Source organism: Terrapene carolina, unplaced genomic scaffold (genome assembly GCF_002925995.2).
Source record: "Terrapene carolina triunguis isolate 2854851 unplaced genomic scaffold, T_m_triunguis-2.0 Scaffold32862, whole genome shotgun sequence".
Lineage (NCBI taxonomy): Eukaryota > Metazoa > Chordata > Testudines > Emydidae > Terrapene > Terrapene triunguis.
This window is the reverse complement of record NW_020697213.1, coordinates 99,470-119,279: the sequence shown is the minus strand read 5'-3', so window position 1 is coordinate 119,279 and position 19,810 is coordinate 99,470. Positions and strand designations below refer to the sequence as shown.

The window sequence follows — 19,810 nt, the reverse complement described above, 5'->3', positions numbered from 1 at the left end:
GTGCTGGCTGTGGGAAGCTCAGAGCTTCTGCTGTCTCATTTTCTCAAGCGGAAGTCTTTGAGATTGCAGGCTATTCTCCCCTGTAGTCACACAGGGAACACGGCTCCTCACTGCACCCTCACCACAGTGCATGGGATTCAGTCAACGGACAGGCAGTAGCCACATCTGACTTCATGTCACACTCTGCAGAAGGGGTTCACCCAAGACTCATACAGGACCCACCTGAGGGTCGTTCTGTGAGCCTCAAGTCAGATGGCATTTCCCATGTGCAGTGTTGTTGCCAGTGCCGTGCCCCTGGGCTCTGCCATGACCTACCTGGACAACGTCTGTGAACACGGTGTCTGAGAGGCGCTCACACAGCATGGCCACCAGCTGCAGAACAAGCAGCTTCTTCTTCTGCCCCACGAGCTGCTGACTGTGGTATTGCTCCAGCTCCACCAGACTCTCACAGGAGAGGGGAGCAGCATCCGAGCCAGCCTCATCCTTTGCAGCCACGTGAGTCAGCTCCTGCCAGGGAGGGGAGTGCACGGCACAGTCAGAAAGAGAGCTAAATACAGGAAATCGGTCTGTGGGCCACCGGCAAGGACAGCCCCATCCACCCAGCTGGGGGCACCCAGCTGGCAACTGGCCAGCAGCTAACGCCCAAGAACAAGGTCAGATTTAAAGAGCACATCAGTATCACAGAGCAGCCGATTCTACTATAGTAGCTGCTAGGCCTCAAACCTTTGCTGCCATCCTCACCCTAGCCCAGAATCTTCATCCAGGTGCCAGGAGCCAGGCTGATCTGCACTGAGGCCTTGGGGATTCTTCTCCAGCCATTTTCCTAAAGCCCAAGCTTTCCAAAGAGATCTTATGCTGGTTCTGTTACCCCGGCCCGGGATCTCCCACCCCTCTCCTCACACTGCTACCACCGGCCCCAAATGCTGAGGGTGACCTCCTCGCACATAGCAGGGGAAGGAACACTAAAAGCTTCCCCTAAGGATGGTCACTTAGGGATGTAAACCTGCCAGGGTCTTGCTTGCCCATTTGCTTTGGTGCTTGCCTCAGACACACCAGGGACACTTTGACCTCTAGCAAACTAGATTTTAACTGTATATTTCCTGATTTATAACATGAACAGGAACAACTGCTGAACACGTCGAGAAGGGCTTTCTGGTGGTGGGCTGCGTGGCCTGGGCACCCCGCTTACTTCCCACAGAAGTGCCCTGTAGCGAGGCAGTGGGATACCCCACAGCCCTGCGGAGGGACAAGCCTCCCCTAGCACCAACGTGGGCGGAGCCAGAGGGTCCTGCGCCCACCCCCCAGAGGTCACGGCACAGGACAGGAAGTAGAAAAGCCCCGCTGCAAAGCTCACTTACAAGCCAGCCGCCAGAGAGGCCAGATGCCTGTGGCCTAGCTTCGGGTTGGGGAACGCCGGCAGGCCGCGCCTCCCCCTCGCCAGCTACCCCTCGCCAGCTACCCCGAGGAGCAGCCGAGCCTACCCCTCGCCAGCTACCCCGAGGAGCAGCCGAGCCTACCCTTTGCTAGTTACCCGGAGGAACCGATGGTCCTGGAAACCTCCGAGGACGCCGCCCTAATCCAGGTACCTTACGAGGGGGGAGTCTGGAAGTAGCCCGGGGGCAACCGACCCTGGTTTGGCTGCAGCACTGCCAGAACCAATGTCAGTGTGTTGAGGTCAGGATCCCCACTGACAGCAGCAAATCTTCTGCCGCTGCTAGGGCCCCGGGCTGGGACGCAGTGGAGTGGGTGGGCCTGCGTCCCCCCTGCCACCCTACTCACGGGTGGCCGTCTCCCCCTCGCACCAGACGCTCAGAAGCCTGAGCTCCTGACTGGGTGTTTGCTGCCCCGCCCTGACCTAGGGCCAAGGCTCACACTGAACTATTGGCTCAGCCCCTGCCTAAGGGCCGGAGCTCCTGACTGTTTGTTTATTGGCCAGCCCTGACCTAGGGCCTGGGCTCATATTGAACTATTGCGAGACGGTGGGATACCCCACAGCCCTGCGGAGGGACGAGCCTCGGCCGAGCCCTTCTACATGCCCCTATGCTGCCGGTGCCCCTTCCCATCCATACACAGGATGAGCTCTTCTGGTGGCCATTGAAAGAGGCCCAGACAAAGGAGCGCAGCGCTCTGTGCACAGCAGAAGGGCCGTAACCATGGCACCAACCCCAAAGGGGGCTAGCAGGACACGGATTATACACTCTGCCTGGCAGCAGAGGAGAGCAAAGCCTGGCCCTCCGAGGAGGGACCATGGCGGTGATTAGGCTGGAGACGAAACTGCAGGAAGAAAAGGAAACGCAGGGCAGGGAGCTGGGGAAGTGGCAGTCTCCAAAGGTAGGGATTACCCACAGCCTAAATCCCACCATTCAACTTCAGACACGTTCCTGTCATTAGAACAAGGGTTAACCCTTTCACAGACTGAGGACTCCATGCGCCTCCTCAGGGCTTGGCGCTGGAACGGTCGCGAGATATAGCTACCCTATACCTGTAGCGGTTCTTTCCCAGGAGATTTAAGTGGAACGTCCCCCTTCTTCCAGTACCCTCCCCGCATGCGGCATGGAACCATCAGGCATGTGAAAGTTAACCCTCTGGGAATGCAAGGCACTTCCTGGACCCTTGCACCTGTGCGGGCTGCTAACAGACTGTGGCCTCTTACCTTTAAACAGCAGATGAAGAAGTCTCCAGCTAAGCCGCTCTTCTGGCAGTGAGTCAACAGGTCCACCAACTGCTCCATCTGCCACTGCTCCGAGGAGACCTTCTGGTAGAGTGCCTCCTCCTCGTCACTGAAATGCAGCCAACGTTTCACCCGACAGGAACCCACCCAGAGTCTCGCTGGTGTCGGTTTCTGAACTACCCCTGGCAAGAGCATTTCCCTGGCACATTTCATCCCCAAGTGCTGTAGGGATTTCCAGAACACTTCCACAGGGGCACCCTTCCATCTCCCTATTGAGATGCAGCAGCCAGTACACAGGAGTGCTACACCCGGTTCCTGGCAGGAAGCAGAGAATGCCGTATCCAACAGAAGCGGCAGGGAAACCGTCAGAGAGACAATGTTATTTGAAGATGGAATTTGGCCTGGGCACCAGGACTAAGGTCCCTATTCATGCAAGAAGCATGCAGGGCTCTAAAGGTCAACGGTGGCCCCCGCTGCCTAGCCCACTCTGGGTGCTGTTTAAGCTAGTCAGAAGTCAGGGATCTGGTTTTAAGACTCAAACAAGCATGAAAATCACTCCCAACCCCAATGGAAGAGCCCACAGGCTGCGGAAGGTATGCCTGCAACAGGAGGGTCTGTCTGCCTTCTCTTTGGTCAACAGGATTATACGACCTCGCTCCCAGAAGAATCCCTAATCTGCTGCTGTATGCCAGAGCCTTGTCCATGTTCTTTGCGGGAGAGTGCTGGGGTGTGAACCCATGCTCCAGATCCAGCAGGAACTGCAGCAAGCTAAGCTCTCCTACCGCCATCACGGAGCAGTGCCAAACACTTCCAGGAAGAGTTCTCAGTTGTATTTAGTATCTCCCCAGTGTAAGATCCACTCCTTCCCATCCCGACTGGCACTGCAGCGTTTGGGACCCTGGCTATCTCATCCAGGTTTATAATGTGGTTTCAAGCTGTAATGAGCCAAGCCTTGGGTGAGAAGTGCTTTCCGTGCTCCAGAATCAACGTGAAGTCCCAAATGCCCAAGGGGATTTCGGCTTATCTGTCCCGCTTTGTGTCTCAGTATTTCCCGTGCCCTCCCAGCCCACCTGTCACTCCTGATCAGGGGAAGCTGGGGCAGCGTTTACACTGTTTCATCACTTCCAGGCTTTTGCAAACTCCCAGTTACAGCAACACCCTGTACTGCACGCCCTGAAAGGGGACAGCCAGTAGGCAGCTGATGAAATATCATTTAGTTTGGTGATGAAGTTGAAATGGCTGAGCATTCAGTTCACTAATTAACCTTTGCAGGAATGACAAGGGCGGAATCTATGCACACAAAATATTTAGCACATACATAACTCCTCTGCGAAGAGCTGTATGAGCATTAATTAACAAATGCAGCGGCCCAACAATTGTTTCCCCAGCCATAAAAGAGGGAAATAGATACACAGAGGGGAAGCAAGGCCTTGTCGACATGCAAAGGTGCACTAGTTTAACTTAAGCCGTGATTTTAAATTGATTTAGTTAAACCTGCGCAAACCCCTGTGACACTTATTTTAGTTCTAACCAGGTTCATTCGAGTTGCAGGCACAGGTTTAAACTATACCAGAATAAGAACAGCCACATGGGCTTCTGCACCAGTTTAACTAAATGGATGCAAGTCTGTGTGCAGACAAGTCCAAACTTGCCCACACATCAGGCTAGTGACAAAGCAGGAGTTCCTGGTTCTTTCCACCAGGTAATGCTGGCTCATAGATACATGCCCCAAGCTGGTGATGGGCTCTGTCTGGACAGTGCTGGAGCCTGCAGTCTTCCATTTACCCTCAAAGCAGACAGAGCACGGGCAATGGCCGTGTAATGCCAGGCACCAACGTGCCTGACCCTATTCTGGAGGGACCATCTCCAGGAGCACTGAGGGAATTCAGTCACTATGGCTCATTCAGTCAGCCTACAGAGGCTGTCAACAAGGGGGTCAATTAGTACCATGCTGATGGTGCCAGATGTCCACTCCACTCATTTCACACATGCAACTGATCAGCCATTAGACCGGGGTGGCCAACCTGAGCCTGAGAAGGAGCCAGAATTTACCAATGTACATTGCCAAAGAGCCACAGTAATACGTCAGCAGCCCCCCTATCTGCTCCCCCGCCCACTCCCAGCACCTCCCACCCACCGGCAGCCCCGTTGATCAGCGCCTTCCCATCCCTCCCTGCACCTCCCGATCAGCTGTTTCATGGCGTGCAGGAGGTTCGGGGAGGGGGAAGGGGAAGGAGCGAGGGCATGGCAGGCTCAGGGGAGGGGGCGGGAAGGGGTAGAGCGGGGGCAGGCCCTGTGGTAGAGCCAGGAGCAGTGAGCACCCCCCGGCACATTGGAAAGTTGGCGTCTGTAGCTCCAGCCCCAGAGTCGGTGCCTGTACAAGGAGCTGTATTAACTTCTGAAGAGCCGCATGTGGCTCCGGAGCCACAGGTTGGCCACCCCTGCATTAGACCGTGATGACGTCAGACACTACTTGTCTGGTCAGAATTTGAACCAGTGATTCAGGAGTGAAAGGCCATTTCCTATTCTCAGTCCCCTGAGCCATCCAGCCGCAGGCCAAAGGGCTCCCAAGAAGAAATTAATAATGCTAATAAAAGCCAAACATGAATTTTATTACTGGTTTTGTAGGTGTATCAGGGCTAAAAGTCTGCTCCAACTTCACACCTCATTGCTCCAGCAATGTTCGGCTCAGTTTGCCTGTAAAGTTGAGGCCATCCAGGAAGTTTCACCTGCTAGAGTTTGGCACTCAGTCCAAGTCAATTGTCCATCCCTGCCCAGTGGTGACACTCCACAGGGATTACAGCATCCCAGCTCCCCCCACCCCCCGCTTTCATATTCTGCACGTTGTGGAACTCTGCACGGGCACCCCTTACTGGCGGAGCCATAAAACAGCCCGAGGTGTTGAATGACGACAGTTGAAGGCATGCCAGGCAGTGAGTGTAAGGCTGCTAACGCAGTGTCACAATGTAGTCTCTTACCTGATGGTCTCCTTGACAGTGATCATGGCACCACCTCCACCAGCTACTTGAAACTGGCACAGCGGATGGAGAAACTTCATGGTTCTACCCAGTCCTGCAAACCCTTCCAGCGTGGAGAGGGCCACCTCTCTCTCTGACTTCTCCAAGACCCATAATAAAATCTCCTGGCATGGTGAGCTATCAAGAAAGAGAGGCCATGACAGAGTCCATCTTCTACCATTGGCATGGTGCCTTGTAACCGACATATGGAGCAATGTAACAATGATGTTTTGTGAGCTCCAATACACAGCAAACACCATCAGAGCGAGCTGGTGGCACCGGGAAGATGGCAGGTGACCACAGACACACCTTGGAATGTTCCCGCTGTGCAGTCTCACAGATACAGTAAACCTCAGGGAGGTGACAGGTCTTTATGTGCACTTATAAGGCAGCTGCAAGGCATCACAATGGCTTCTCCTGCTCCTCCACAGTTCAGATGTGAAAGGATCTGGGTCGTTAAAGATTTCAACCCAGCAACGAATGGAGAAGCCTGACTGTGTGAATGAAAGTGAATATGCACAATAAAGACCACCTCCACACAGACCCCTCGTGGGATTAGTGGCTGCTGGGCCTGAAGCCTGCCTGCAGTCCCACTCAGTGCACAGAGCTGTTCCTGCACCCGGGCATCAGAGGAGGAAATTGGGAAGAGAGTGAGGTGACAGATAGCCTGTAACTCAGTAACGATTGCATGAGCTGCAGCAGCTGTTTCATGAAGGTGCCGGATTCTGGAAGATTGACCAGTGCCGGGCAGCTGCAGTTCGGTTACGCTTGCTGAATTCTGGGAAAGATACAGCGCCCTGGTAGCCCCACTCTCCCTGCAGCTGGTTTAGTTGGTTGTTTTCATTCTTTTAAGGAGGTTCCCCTGCACCTTTAAAATGATTAATGATGTCTTTCTGCTGGCAAAGGCTGTGTCTCCACAGAGCTTTTCATCAAAGCCCTTGTGCCCCTCCCGGGATTAGTAATGGTGGAAGGGCTTGAGTAAACCTCCTGGCAACGTGTTTATCAAACTGTTGTCCAACCCCGCTTGGAGCAGGCCGAGAGGAAAGTGGCAAACACACCAGCAGCTGGTCTGCACTCGTGCTGCCCGCACTGTACTGGTGCTACTCCAGGGGTGGGAGAACTCAACAAAGAGTTCAGTGTGAACAAAGCTACAATGGTGAGGAGAGGAGCAGGTCCTGTGCACCTCTGCGAAGAAGGGAATCAGCTCAAATGGGAAACAAATGACCTTTACTTCAAACAGCCAGTGGAGCACAAGGACATTCAGGTCCATATACTGGAATTTATTTAAAGTTTTCTCCCGTCCCTAAATCCCACCTGCACACAAAACACCCCACACCCAGCCAAGCCCCTCGCCTCACACACACACGGCTTTCTGCTGTCCCTGGGCAACCACGATCTCTCCTTCCTACTCAGTTCCACATAGGCCAGACAGTGAACTAATTACACCCCCCACTTTACCTAGCAGAAGAGTTTTGCCACATGCCTTACCGTAAGTGAGACACGTTCTGCTTGGTGAAACAATAGAGAGAAAAAATCACTCCCAGAGATGGCTGCAAGGATTCCAGTAACATGTCAGAGGGCTCATTCCCAACCACGTACACCTACGGAGACAGAAGGGTCAAATGTCTGCCTGGAGTGCAGAGGAAGGGAAGGGTGAAAGGCACATGCATGCCTGGTAGGGACTGATTTCTGAACATACACGGTGCAGGTTACTGCTCCCAGCCCTTCCAATTCTGAGTCCACATCCCTTGATCACACCAGACTCCTGTTTGCTATTAAGCACTGAAAGCAGCCTTCATCAGCACCATCTTCTCCAGAGTCATCTAGGAACTGCCAGAGCTAGCTACAGTAGGGCTTCACGCTATTCGTATATTACAGCCAGTTACTCAGGACAGCTATCACTCAGGGGTAGGGGATTAAAACTACAGACTGCAGTATTTGAAGAGACAAGTCTTTATAAACATACTGCCCAACATACCCAGAGTCAAATTCCCACTGTTAGACAGATCAGTCCCTCGAAAGCGAAGGCTGGAAGACAGCTGGGCTGCTATGTGCTGAGTGAGAAATCCAAGGAGAAGGCAGAGGGCCCGTGAGCCTCTGGCTGCTGACAGGCAGCACTTTGAGGAGACTTCAGAGTGACACACTCTCCTCCCTCCCTTTATTGCCAAAAGGCACCTACCCAGAGCTCTATACCCCGATCATAACCACCCCCCGTTACCAGCCACACAAATCACCCCACATCTCCCTTCCCTGCCCCAAAGCCCAGGGAGAGAGATCCTGAACATTTACACGTTTGTTTTGAACTATTTCTCTAAAAACGCTCATAAGATGGCTGCGGTTAAAGCAATAACTCTACAGACTCCCAGTGCAGAAGGCTATAAGAAATAAAAAGCTCTGATGAGTTATAGTTACGATTTCAGAGTGTGCGCATTTCTTAAGGTACATTTCAAATTAACAGGTGTGTGGGTTTGTTAAACACGTTTTTACTGGGGAGGGTGCCAGGAAGAGGCAAATAAAATATCGACCCTGTTCGCAAGCTGTTTGAATGACCTTCCACTCAGCAGGCTGGGAAACCGAGCCTGCTTGGAGGACTATTCTCCCAGCTCCAGATTCCCTGGCAGCTGGAGGGCAAGCAGCAGTTCCTAGGGTTGGATCTAATCTCAGAGAGCACTTCCCAGTGTTGCTATTGCCTGTCAGATGCAACATGCCAGCCCAGAGGAGAGGGCAGTTTAGGTGAGGAAGGAGGAGATTCTTTGGATAATATATTGGCCTATTGTATTGGCAGGGTGTTTTGCCCATGGTAATCCCTGTGGAGCCGTGCTTCCTAACCAGCATCTTTGGTATACAAAGCCTTCCTGGTGAAGCCCCAAGGAGCATTTCCCACTCTAGTATCAAATGACACTTGCTAGGCAAAAAACCTGCACACTTGCAAGCAGAAGTCTCCACTGTTAATCTCTCTGCTGTCAGGACTAAAGCACACTGCCATTAATGAGGGATCCACCCTGCACTCCAGAGGCATTTCCATACTGAACACCAGCCACAGAGCAGCCCCCTGACTGGTCTCTGCCTGCCAGCTAGTTATAACAGGTCATTATTACCCAAAACGATGCTCCAATCACAGCGTTTAAAACAGGGGTGGGCAAACTTTTTGGCCCGAGGGCCACATCTGGGAATAGAAATTGTATGGCGGGTCATGAATGCTCACAAAATTGGGGTTGGGGTGCAGGAGGGGGTGAGGGCTCTGGTTGGGGGTGCAGGCTCTGGGGTGAGGCCAGAAATGAGGAGTTCAGGGTGTGGGAGGGGGCTCTGGGCTAGGGAGTGGGGTGTGGGTGAGGGCTCCAGCTGGGGGTGCAGGCTCTGGGGTGGGGCTGGAGATGAGGGGTTTGGGGTGCTGGATGGTGCTCCGGGCTGGGATCAAGGGGTTTGGAGGATGGGGATCAGGACTGGGGCAGGGGGTCGGGGCGTGGGAACAGGTGCAGGCTCCGGTTGGGGGTGTGGGCTCTGGGGTGGGGATGAGAGATTTGGGGTGCAGGAGGGTGCTGTGGGTGGGGATTGAGGGGTTTGGAGGGCAGGAGGGGGATCAGGGCTAGGGCAGGGGGTTGGGGAGCAGGGAGAAGCTCGGGGCACAGGCTCCGGGCAGCGCTTACCGCAAGTGGCTCCCGGAAGCAGCGGCATATCCCTTCTCCGGCTCCTACGCAGAGGCGCGGCCAGGTGGCTCTGCACGCTGCCCCGGCTGCAGGTGCCACCCCTGCAGCTCCCACTGGCCGTGGTTCCCAGCCAATGGGAGCTGGGGGGGTGGCGCTTGGGGGGGGAGGGGCAGCATGCAGAGCGGAGCCCCCTGGCTGCCCCTACATGTAGGAGCCAGAAGGGGCCATGCCGCTGCTTCCATGAGCCACGTGGAGCGGCCCCAACCCTGCTCCCCGGCTGGAGCGCCGGAGCAGGGCAAGCCCCAGACCCCGCTCCCCAGCAGGAGCTTGAGGGCCAGATTAAAACAGCTGGTGGGGCGGATCCGGCCCATAGTTTGCCCACCCCTGGTTTAAAAGCTCAGACTGCCAAGGCTTCTGCCAAAGATCCAATCACTAGCTTCTTGCAGTTAAACTCCATTGCTCCAGACACTGCCCTTCTAGTCCGGAGCTCGGGACTCACAGCAGAAAGCAGGTTCCCCTGACAGGACACGTGGCTAAGCCTCAGGCCTGGCTCACTGCAGACTGGTAACAGTCTGAGATTAGTTTGAATCTTGTTTTCTGCTAGACCCAAAGAGGCCATTTGCTGTTGTGGTCACAGCAGAGGATCAAGCTCCAACCTGGGCTGAGCCACTAGGGCTTTCCTGTTCCACACCTTCCTACACCAACCAGGGTGGCTAAAGGATGCCCGTGGGGCTCTACACTGCTGCCTCTCTCACCATTAATACGGCGCAGGTGCTGCCTCCATCGATTACAGGTCTCAGCATGGAACGCTCCATCTCGATCCAAGCACTGCTCTGCATACTTAGACTGTGCAGGCTGCAACTCAGGCTTCTGGCAACATGGCCATTTGCCCCTTTTACCCTCTCTGCAGCATTTCATTGGGCAGAAGTGACATGTGGGAGGAGGGGATGAAGACAGTAAGATACCTGCCCCAAGCCTCTCTACCACATCAGATTTCTGGACATAGTTCTGCGCAAATGGATGCAGTTTACCTTTAACAACCTAAGAGAACACCAGAAGGGAAGGTTAGTTCCTTTCCACAGCCATAGCCCTGAGACCTGCATTACAGACCACCACACCCAAAGCCACCACTGCTCCAAAGAGCCCATCTGAATCCCTCGGATAGCGTTCATCACAGTGGCACTTCAGTTAAGAGGCAATCGATTCCACTGAGCAGTTTTCTAGCAGCAGCTTCAAGAACAATCAATCATTGTTGGGAGGAGCGCCACATAAGACGCTGAGTCTGCACTGTCCTCCCTGCCTGCTGAGATTTCTGCATTAACATTAAAGACAGTCAGTTATTGGCAAAAGCTGACAGTGACAGGGGTAGGACGCTCATGTTTCCATCAATTTTCCTGTCCTCTTGAGAGTTTGCCTGATCCCCCATCTCTTATAACCTGAACCAGAGCGCCCCCTGTGCTTTGGAGCAGGAAAACCATCCCAGGATCACCATTAATTTTGGCCAGCTCATTCTCCTCCTCTTGACCTACACCATGCAGCAGCAGGTCTTGAAAGCACACTAGTCAATTACACTGCTTGGTAACAATGCTGAAAAATGGGTGATGACTGCTGACCAGATTACTTGTCTGCAGTCAGGGCCGGCTCTGGAATTGTGCCACCCCAAGCACGTGCTTCGTTTGCTGGTGCCGGTCCTGTCTGCAGTGCTGAAATTACACAACACAGAGGAATCCACATGTTGCAGAGTAAGATGAGGGTCCCTGCCCATTGCTTCAAAGCTGAATTTAAATTTAGAATTAAGCGGTTACTTTTTCCTTTGCACATGGGACAGCATCATACTTACACTGAGGATGTTAGAGGATTGCTCCAAGGGGGATCCAATGGGATCAGGAATCTGGAAAGCACTATACTATTGACCTCCCCCCATTCTCTGACTTCTGTCGTCAAGAGAAAACGTACTGACAGTAGCAGAGGTGAAGAGAACTTTATGGTTCTTTCTCACTATTCCTTCAATGTTTTGAGAGGTACTACCCCAGATGGAAGGAATCCATCATGAAAAAGAGGAATTACACCCATACTTGTTTCCTGCCAAGCATTGGGTAAGCACAGATGGTAAAAGCTAGGTTTTGTGGGAATTAAGATCTGTTAGCCCCCTTCTGGGAAGGTTAAAACTGGGAAACCCCTGACAGATTTCAGCTTGACAAAGACACAATATAAATGGAGATTGCTCCCAGCAGCTAGAATGAAGCTTTAGACGGAGTTTAAAGTGATTCACTTCTATGTTTTTGGAACTACTTCCACTGCAGATCTTTTTTCATGATTTTAAGGCCAGAGGCAGGGCTGGATTTAGGGGCAGGCAACCCAGGTGACAGCTTAAGGGGGTGCCAGGCTTGGGGTCCTGTTTTTGCTGTTAGTGGCAAAAGGGAAAATAGAACATTTAAAATAAAACATTTCAGGTATTCTGTATGTGGATTCATTTTTCACTAACTTCCTAGAATGTTCTAGACCTTCGTAGAATCTCGTGGAACCTTCCAGACTTGGAGAACTATATTTTGCTCGAACCTCCTAAAACGTTGTCAGCCATGTCCTCGCAGGTATATAAGGGGCAGGGCGGCGCCAGTCAGTCAGTGAAATATAAGAACAAACTGAAGTTAAGTGACAGCCCAGTTGCGATGTTGTGAACCTTGTTTTAGTGTGTAATTGTGAAAGTGTACGTGTGTTTTAAGACTTGACGAGTGTAAGTAGCGACTAATAAAGGACATATTTAATGAGACGTCCGAGATATCTATTGAACCTCTATCTACGCAACAAAAAATACTGTTACTCCTTTTGCCAGGCTTACCACGTAATGTTTGATGACTTTCTAAGACTGCTGAACACAGACTTTTGCTCTCCCTAATACTGTCTGTTTTCCCCCGTAGAAAATAAAAGATGCCCCGGAAGAAGCCTTCAGGAGCTCCGTATAGGAAGCAAAAAGCTCAATTACAATCTAGTTTGCAGCAAGGGGCAAATTTGATAGGAAAATATCTGAAACAGAACAACAAAGGGTTAACATTCTAAGGCTGTCACCTACTGTAACACTATTTAATACTGGTCCACCCAATATTGGTGCACAGTTCAATCTCTTGATGTTAGTACATTTCAGTTACTCTGAAAAGTAAAAAGTTTCTCTGAGCTTAGAGGAAACAATTTTTTGTATTTGCTTATATATGGCATGAATAAATATAGCGTTACAGATCCTAGTGTGCAAATTATCATTTTATAATGACAGGGATAAATCATGCATTCAAATAGTGCATCCAAGTTGTGAAATAGGCTACAAATGCAAAAAAAAATAAGGTATTCAAAAGTTTAACAAATGAAGGGGAGGCACTAAGAACACTTCTCACCTGGGGCACCACTTGGTCTAGGACCAGCCCTCCCAGAAGGGACCACTGTGATCATCTAGTCTGACCTCCTGCAGAGCACAGGCCTGGATCCTCACTCAGGGAGCTCTGCATCGAGTCCATGAATTCTGGAGGAACTAGAGCATCTCTTCTAAAAAGAAACATCCAATCTAGATATAAAAACTCCCAGCAATGGTGAAACCACCACGTCCCTGATCAGTTCCAATAGTTAATTACCCTTATTGTAAAATATTCACACTTTTTGAACAACTCAAGTTTAGTTCCAGGGAAAGGTATCAGATAACAGCCCTGGAGACCGAAGTTTCCTGTTTATCCATGAAGAGGAGTGACAGAAACAGCTCAAGTTTCCCCCCACGTTTCACTCCATCTATATGCCTCAGTCCTGATTTGGATGGCAAACGTCTTCAGGAGTGAGGAAAGAATTGTCCCCATAGAATGTTTGGGGCCACTCCTGAGGCTGCCCACATGATCACTGACAGGTGTCAGTTGTGATGTGGACAGCTGCACCGTAAAAACTGGAGACATTCATTCCACGCAAGTCTCCAACCAGCTGCCAGAGGCAGTGCACTGGTCACTTCCACCCCAGGAGAGATCCTACCAGCCGCCTGCAGCTGCCAGAATCCAGGAAAGCAACTCAGTGCCTCAGTCCTTTTGGGGACAGCTGGTGTTTGCAGTGTACAGAAGGCTACATGGCATATGTACTGTGTTTACATCTGTCAATGAGAACCTGAGCATGACCTTGGGTAGGGGACTCAAATCTGAGTCGAAGGGTTTAGGTATTGGATACGTCCTTTGAAAGCGAGATTTATGATAATCCCCAAATTAGGTAGCTATGCTAGCTTCGGCACGCCCAAACTGAGCCAGCTTCCCCCAGAACCCAGCTCACCCCCATCGTCCCAAGCAAAAGACTGAGAAGACACCGACCGCAGTTGCCAGAGGCAGTTGATGCTGTAGCCTTCTTTTCCTTTTTCCAGCCCACTCTACCAGGGGCACTTAGACAAGCATCCCTGGCCAATAAGTCACTCCATCAATTCTTCATCCAAGCTGGGTGTCTCATTTCCTGACTTTGTACACGCTAGTGCAACACCGGGCAGCCAAAAAGAACTGTGTATCCTTTGTGGCTGAGCGGTGATGTTTCTTTTCCTCACACCTCCTAACAGGCTTTACCTCTGTTTTGTAACTGTATTCAGCCTCACAGTAAGTATGACAATAAGTATTTCTGTTCTGTATCTGGGTAAAACAGATGATGTAGTCATATCACACGATGACGTGAACACTCTTTCCATTCCACCAGTATCCCAGGAGGATGTTAAACAGCAGCTACTAAAGTTAGACATTTTTAAAATCAGCAGGCCTAGATAACTTGCATCCAAGAGTTTTACAAGAGCTGGCTCAGGAGCTTTCTGAACCATGACGCTGATTTTCAATAAGTCTTGGAGCACTGTGGAAGTTCCAGAAGACTGGAAGAAAAGTAGCAGTCTCCCCACTGTTGTACCCGATACAGGGTTATTCTATGGACTGGTCTACATGAACATGAGTTCGCAGCGAGCTAAGGTGTGAATCTACCCCGCTGTAGTCTGCCATGGTATGCCCACACCTTGAATACCGCGTGCAGATGTGGTAGCCCAATCGCAAAAAAGATCTATTGGAATTGGAAAAGGTTCAGAAAAGGGCTACAAAAATTATTAGGGTTATGGAACGGCTGCCATATGAAGAGAGATTAATAAGACGGGGACTTTTCAGCTTGGAAAAGAGACGACTAAGGGGGGATATGATAGAGGTCTATAAAATCGTGACTGGTGTGGAGACAGTAAATAAGGAAGTGTTATTTACTCCTCCTCCTACCACATGAACTAGGGGTCACCAAATGAAATTAATAGGCAGCAGATTTAAAACAAACAAAAGGAAGTATTTTTCCACACAACGCACAGTCAACCTACGGAACTCCTTGCCAGAGGATGTTGTGAAGGCCAAGACTATAACACGGTTCAAAAAAGAACTAGATAAGTTCATGGAGGATAGGTCCATCAACGGCTATTAGCCAGGAGGTGAAGGGATGGTGTCCCTGGCCTCTGTTTGCCAGAAGCTGGGAATGGGCGACAGGATGGATCACTCGATGATTCCCTGTTCTGTTCATTCCCTCTGGGGTATCTGGCATTGGCCACTGTTGGAAGACAGGATACTGGGCTAGATGGACCTTTGGTCTGATCCAGTATGGCCACATAAACCTTGCTGAAGCACATAAGCAGTCTGAAATGCACTTTGATCGAGTCCCATTTCAAAGAGGATTAGATCAAACTGTTAATGTGCGTCAGCAGGGTCCACACAGACAGCCTGCTGGAGGCTATGGCAGGGTGGATGCACACCCCAGCTTGCAACAGACTAATTGTTTACATAGACAAGACCTTATGGACTCCCCCCAGGAGTGCTGGAACCTTGGTAGAAGTGGTGGGGCCACGAGGCCCCGCCCCCAGCCAGGCCAGATGCTGGAACCAGCTGGGCAGTGCTAAGAGCCACCCAGGGAGCCTGGGCCGCTGTGGGGAGACTTGGACCCTCCACCTGCCCAGGGTGGGGAACCGGGGGGCCCCACCTCAGCCCTCCCCACGGAGAAGAGGCTGGTGCCGCTGGCAGGGGCTGCACTTCAAGGCGGGGAAGCTGATCACCTTATCTTCCCTCGTGCAGCCCCTGCCGGCACCACTCTGTGCCTACCCGAGGCTTGCAGTTGGGGGAGGGGGGTAACGCAGCCCCCTGTCCCTTTAAACTATGCCCATGTTAAAAAGTGGGCGGGCATGGCTCCCCTGACTCCGCCTTATTTCAGCATTGAGGCTGCATTGGAGATTTTGTTCTCTTTTATAGTTTAGAATATTCATCTAAGTGGCTCAGCAGGTCCCAGACTTGAAGACTGACTCCTGACATACAGTTTTCTCTTCAATCCTCAGGCAACTACACATATTAGAGATCCAGATTAAATACTGTACCTTGAGCACATCTTCCACGCAGCGGCTGAGCTCTGCCTCTTTCACCAGCACAGTCCCTGCAGGTAAGTCTTCCATTGCCAGCTCTAAAAAAAACCCAGAGCATGAGCATCAAGACTCTGCTGCCACATGCACCTTCACTGAGTAGCCTCCGGGAGCAGGAGAGTGACACTGTCTTGGCACATTCTACAGCACCCAAAGCAGTTTAGTAGAGCAGCACTGGAACATGCATGTGCAAATAGGTTATAGAATAATAGATGGAGGGAAGTGAAGAGTTAAGGGTGAAATCAGCAGTCCCCAGGTCTACTCTACAAAGTTAGGCTGACATAAGCCACCTTGCGTTGATCTAGTTGCACATCTAGTTGCACCTTGCGTTGATCTAGTTGCACTTAAATTGGTCTCCAATTAATGTAAGCGCTCCATTACACTGACATAGTAACACCACCTCCCCGAGTGGTTTTGAGCCGTGTTGAGGTTGATTCAACATGAGTGTAAACACTGCGCTACCTATGTCGACCCTAACAGTCCTCCAGCAGCTGTCCCACAATGCCCAACACTGACCTCTCTGGTCTCAGTTGTGAACTCCACTGCCCAGGGGTCCTGCAGACCGGAAGGCCCCCCCCCCCCCTTTTAAAGCCCTGCAAGTTCTTGCAATGCCTTTTCCTGATTGCCCAGAATGGTGAGCACACCTAGCAGCTCTCCGTTATTGCATGCAACTGCCCACACATAGAATCACAGGACTGGAAGGGACTCGAGAGGTCATCTAGTCCAGTCCCCTGCACTCATGGCAGGACTAAGTATTATCTAGACCATCCCTGGGATTCCACAACCTCCCTAGGCAATTTATTCCAGTGCTTAACCACTCTGACAGGAAGCTTTCCTAATGTCCAACCTAAACCTCCCTTGCTGCAATTTAAGCCCATTGCTTCTTGTCCTATCCTCAGAGGTTAAGGAGAAGAATTCTTCTCTCTCCTCCTTGCAACAACCTTTTTTGTACTTGAAAACTGTTATGTCCCCTCTCAGTCTTCTCTTTTCCAGACTAAACAAACCCAATTTTTTCAGTCTTCCCTCATAGGTCATGTTTTCTAGACCTTTAATCATTTTTGTTGCTCTTCTCTGGACTTTCTCCCATTTGTCCACATCTTTCCAGAAATGTGGCACCCGGAACTGCACACAATACTCCAGTTAAGGCCTAATCAGCATAGAGTAGAGCTGAAGAATTACTTCTTGCGTCTTGCTTACATGCTCCAGCCTGGAATAGACAGGAGAGATTGGATCCCCTGAGCCTGTGGGGAGAGGAGGCTGTGCAGGCACTGCTATGGACCAGCCATAGAAATATCAACATCTACGAGCAGATTGCACGGGGATGCAACAGTCTCTGCACACTGCTCCTGCCTGCAAGCACCACCCCTGCAGCTCCCATTGGCCAGGAACAGGGAACTGTGGCTAATGGGAGGCTAGGGGGCAGTGCCTGTAGAGGTGCATTGGCCCCTTCCGTAGGGTGACCAGATGTTCCGTTTTTAAAGGGAAAGTTCCGTTTTTGGGGACCTTTTCTTATATAGGCGCCTATTACCCCCCACCCCCGTCCCGTTTTTTCACAGTTGCTATCTGGTAACCCTATCCTTCTGGAAGCAGTGTGGGGCCGGGGCAAGCAGGGAGCCTGCTTTAGCCTTGCTGCACCACCAACCGGGAGCTGACCGCGGTAAGTGCCGCCCAGTAGGAGGCCGAATTCCAACCCCCAGCCCTAAGCCAGCACCCCAAACCCCCTCCTGCACCCCGAACCCCATTCTGCACCAGTCCTGACCCCCTTTCAGAGCCAGCACCCTGTACCCCCTCCTGTACCCCAACCCCCTGCCCTATCCTGGAGCCCCCTCCTGCACCTAAACACCCACCCAGAGCTTGCACCCCTCACCCCCTCCTGCACCCCAACCCCCTGCCCAAGGCTCAGCCCAGAGCCTCCTCCCACACTGCGAACCTCTTGCCCCAGCCCAGAGCCTGCACGCCCTCCCGAACCCCAAACCCCTGCTCCAGCCCGGTGCAAGTAAGTGAGGGTGGGGGAGAGCGAGCGACGGAAAGAGGGGGGGATGGAGTGAGCCGGGCTTTGGGGAAGGGGCAGGGCAGATCCTGGGTTGCCCTTAAATTCAAAAAGTGATCTTGGGTGTAAAAATGTTGGAGACCACTGATCTAGGTGTTCCTGATTATGAGTTTTTGCTGATGTTATGGCTAGGAGCTACTTGCTGATGACAGGAAAATTGTTCATTTGCAAGGGTTACTATGAGTTGTGCGCTTTGTTTTGGGCAACCTATAAAAACATAAGTCAGAATATGTAAATTGGAGACGTTTTTCTACTTGCTCAGAGGCTGACAACCCACTCCCCAGCAGCTAGGAGGAAGGGTGGCCACCAGAAACCTGCCACTGACCACTCGACACCACCTCAGACTTCGGAAGTAGCAGAAGCTCTGCCCCTTGAGTCATTTAACAGTGTGGTAGCGATTGAACAAAGCACTGCAGAACATCATGTAGCCTCTGATAGCAGGTGACTTAGCACAGGAAGGTATCATCCATCTCACTAGCACTGCCACACTAGAAACAGACTGCGCTCCTCCCACCACTTCCCACAGCGAAAATCAGGCCTCCATGCACGAGAGGGGCTGATTTCAGAGAAGGAAGTCACTCCTCAAACCTCTTTAAGAATGGAACATATGTAGCTATCACGGGGTGGAATCAGAATCTGGGACACGTGTCTCAAATACAATCCACCCAGCTGTTCCTTAAGCAGCACAACCAGAAAGAGGCAGAGGTCTCAGCGGGCTATAAAAACAAAGTGTTCCTGAACCAACGCCTCTTTCTATATGTTCCAGTTTGAGCCTAGACACTGAGCAGCCAGCTAGTCAATCAAGAGGAACCCTTGATGGAAGGACCGGGACCCCGGATCTGCAGAGATTACTCCATGGGATTCGTTTCAGGGGGATGAGCCCACAGATGTATGACAGAAAGAGAAACCAATCTTCCCTTCTCAAGTGAGAGGTTTGCCTGATATGTTATAGGACCACATGACCAAGAAAGATGGACCGTTACCTGCCATATCCCAGCATTGGAGAAGTGGTGCTAGCATGGGATGGAGCAAATATTTCACTGCCAGCTGAGGGTGTTCTCTGGCCATGGTGAGAAGGGCAGTGGTGGCAACTCTCTGGAACTGGTGTGCTGTCAACTTATCCTGAATATGCAATAAGTCTAGAATCTGGAATGTAAATTACATATACAACACAGGTCAGGAAACAGAGAGAGCAGCTAACTTCAGCCAACAGATGAGAATGAGGAGCCCTATTAACTTCATTTCAACTGAGCGCCAGGCGTGAGGAGACATCTCAGCTCGGAGTCTGGCGGAGGCAGGGCTCCTCCACAGTATGTGCTGCAATGAAGAGTGGGGGAGGAAATAAGGGAATTTTTTTCCTGAGATGAGCCAGGACGCCGACACCTGCAGCAATTTTGGGGGCAAGGGCTGAGAAGCAGCAAGAGCTCCATGGGGGAGCATTTCTTAAATTCTAGTACCTGTTCATAGCTTGGCAGTGCTACCTAGAGAGAAGGCATCAGGCTCTAGGGGTCTATTCCAGACTCTTTACTTCCTGACTGTACGGTCTTGGACAGATCTCCTAAACTCTCTGCACATCAGTTTACCCTCTGAAGTGGGGTAATGCTTCACAGGCTTGTTTAAGGTTTAATACACATTTACAAAGGGATTTGAGACCCTTAAATGAAAGAAGATACAAGAAGAGCATGTGATTCACAAAGGAGAAGGCAGTTTGGCCAGCTAGGATCCTCATGTTGAAGACATGTCATCAAGGAAAGACAAGGGCCCATGGACAGCGATCAGCAAGAGAAATGCTCAGGAGGACACAGTAAAAGTAAAAGAGAAATTGTTTGACTTATCAGCTAAAACAAATGCCTATCAGCCTAGGTCAGAAAGAGCCTGTAACAGAGCCACGGGTTCCCCCCTACATTGGAGTGTTGGGCTGCTCTGTTGGGTTACCCCATGGTCAGAGCTAGAACCGCACATACAATGCAGGGTAATGATTGCTGACTTATGCTAGCAGGT

General features: G+C 51.4%; 1 protein-coding gene across 1 annotated transcript in view; it reads right to left on the bottom strand.

The window, feature by feature from the left end:
• LOC113409379 (transport and Golgi organization protein 6 homolog) overlaps positions 1 to 19,810 on the bottom strand; it is an 86,669-nt gene that overhangs the window by 51,171 nt on the left and 15,688 nt on the right. The window contains exons 6-11 of the mRNA XM_026663211.1: positions 18,793 to 18,955; positions 15,718 to 15,800; positions 7,177 to 7,289; positions 5,650 to 5,826; positions 2,654 to 2,780; positions 316 to 507 (exon numbers count right to left, since the gene is read on the bottom strand). Coding sequence (XP_026518996.1) covers positions 316 to 507; positions 2,654 to 2,780; positions 5,650 to 5,826; positions 7,177 to 7,289; positions 15,718 to 15,800; positions 18,793 to 18,955 — 855 coding nt within the window. The remainder of the gene's footprint in view (positions 1 to 315; positions 508 to 2,653; positions 2,781 to 5,649; positions 5,827 to 7,176; positions 7,290 to 15,717; positions 15,801 to 18,792; positions 18,956 to 19,810) is intronic.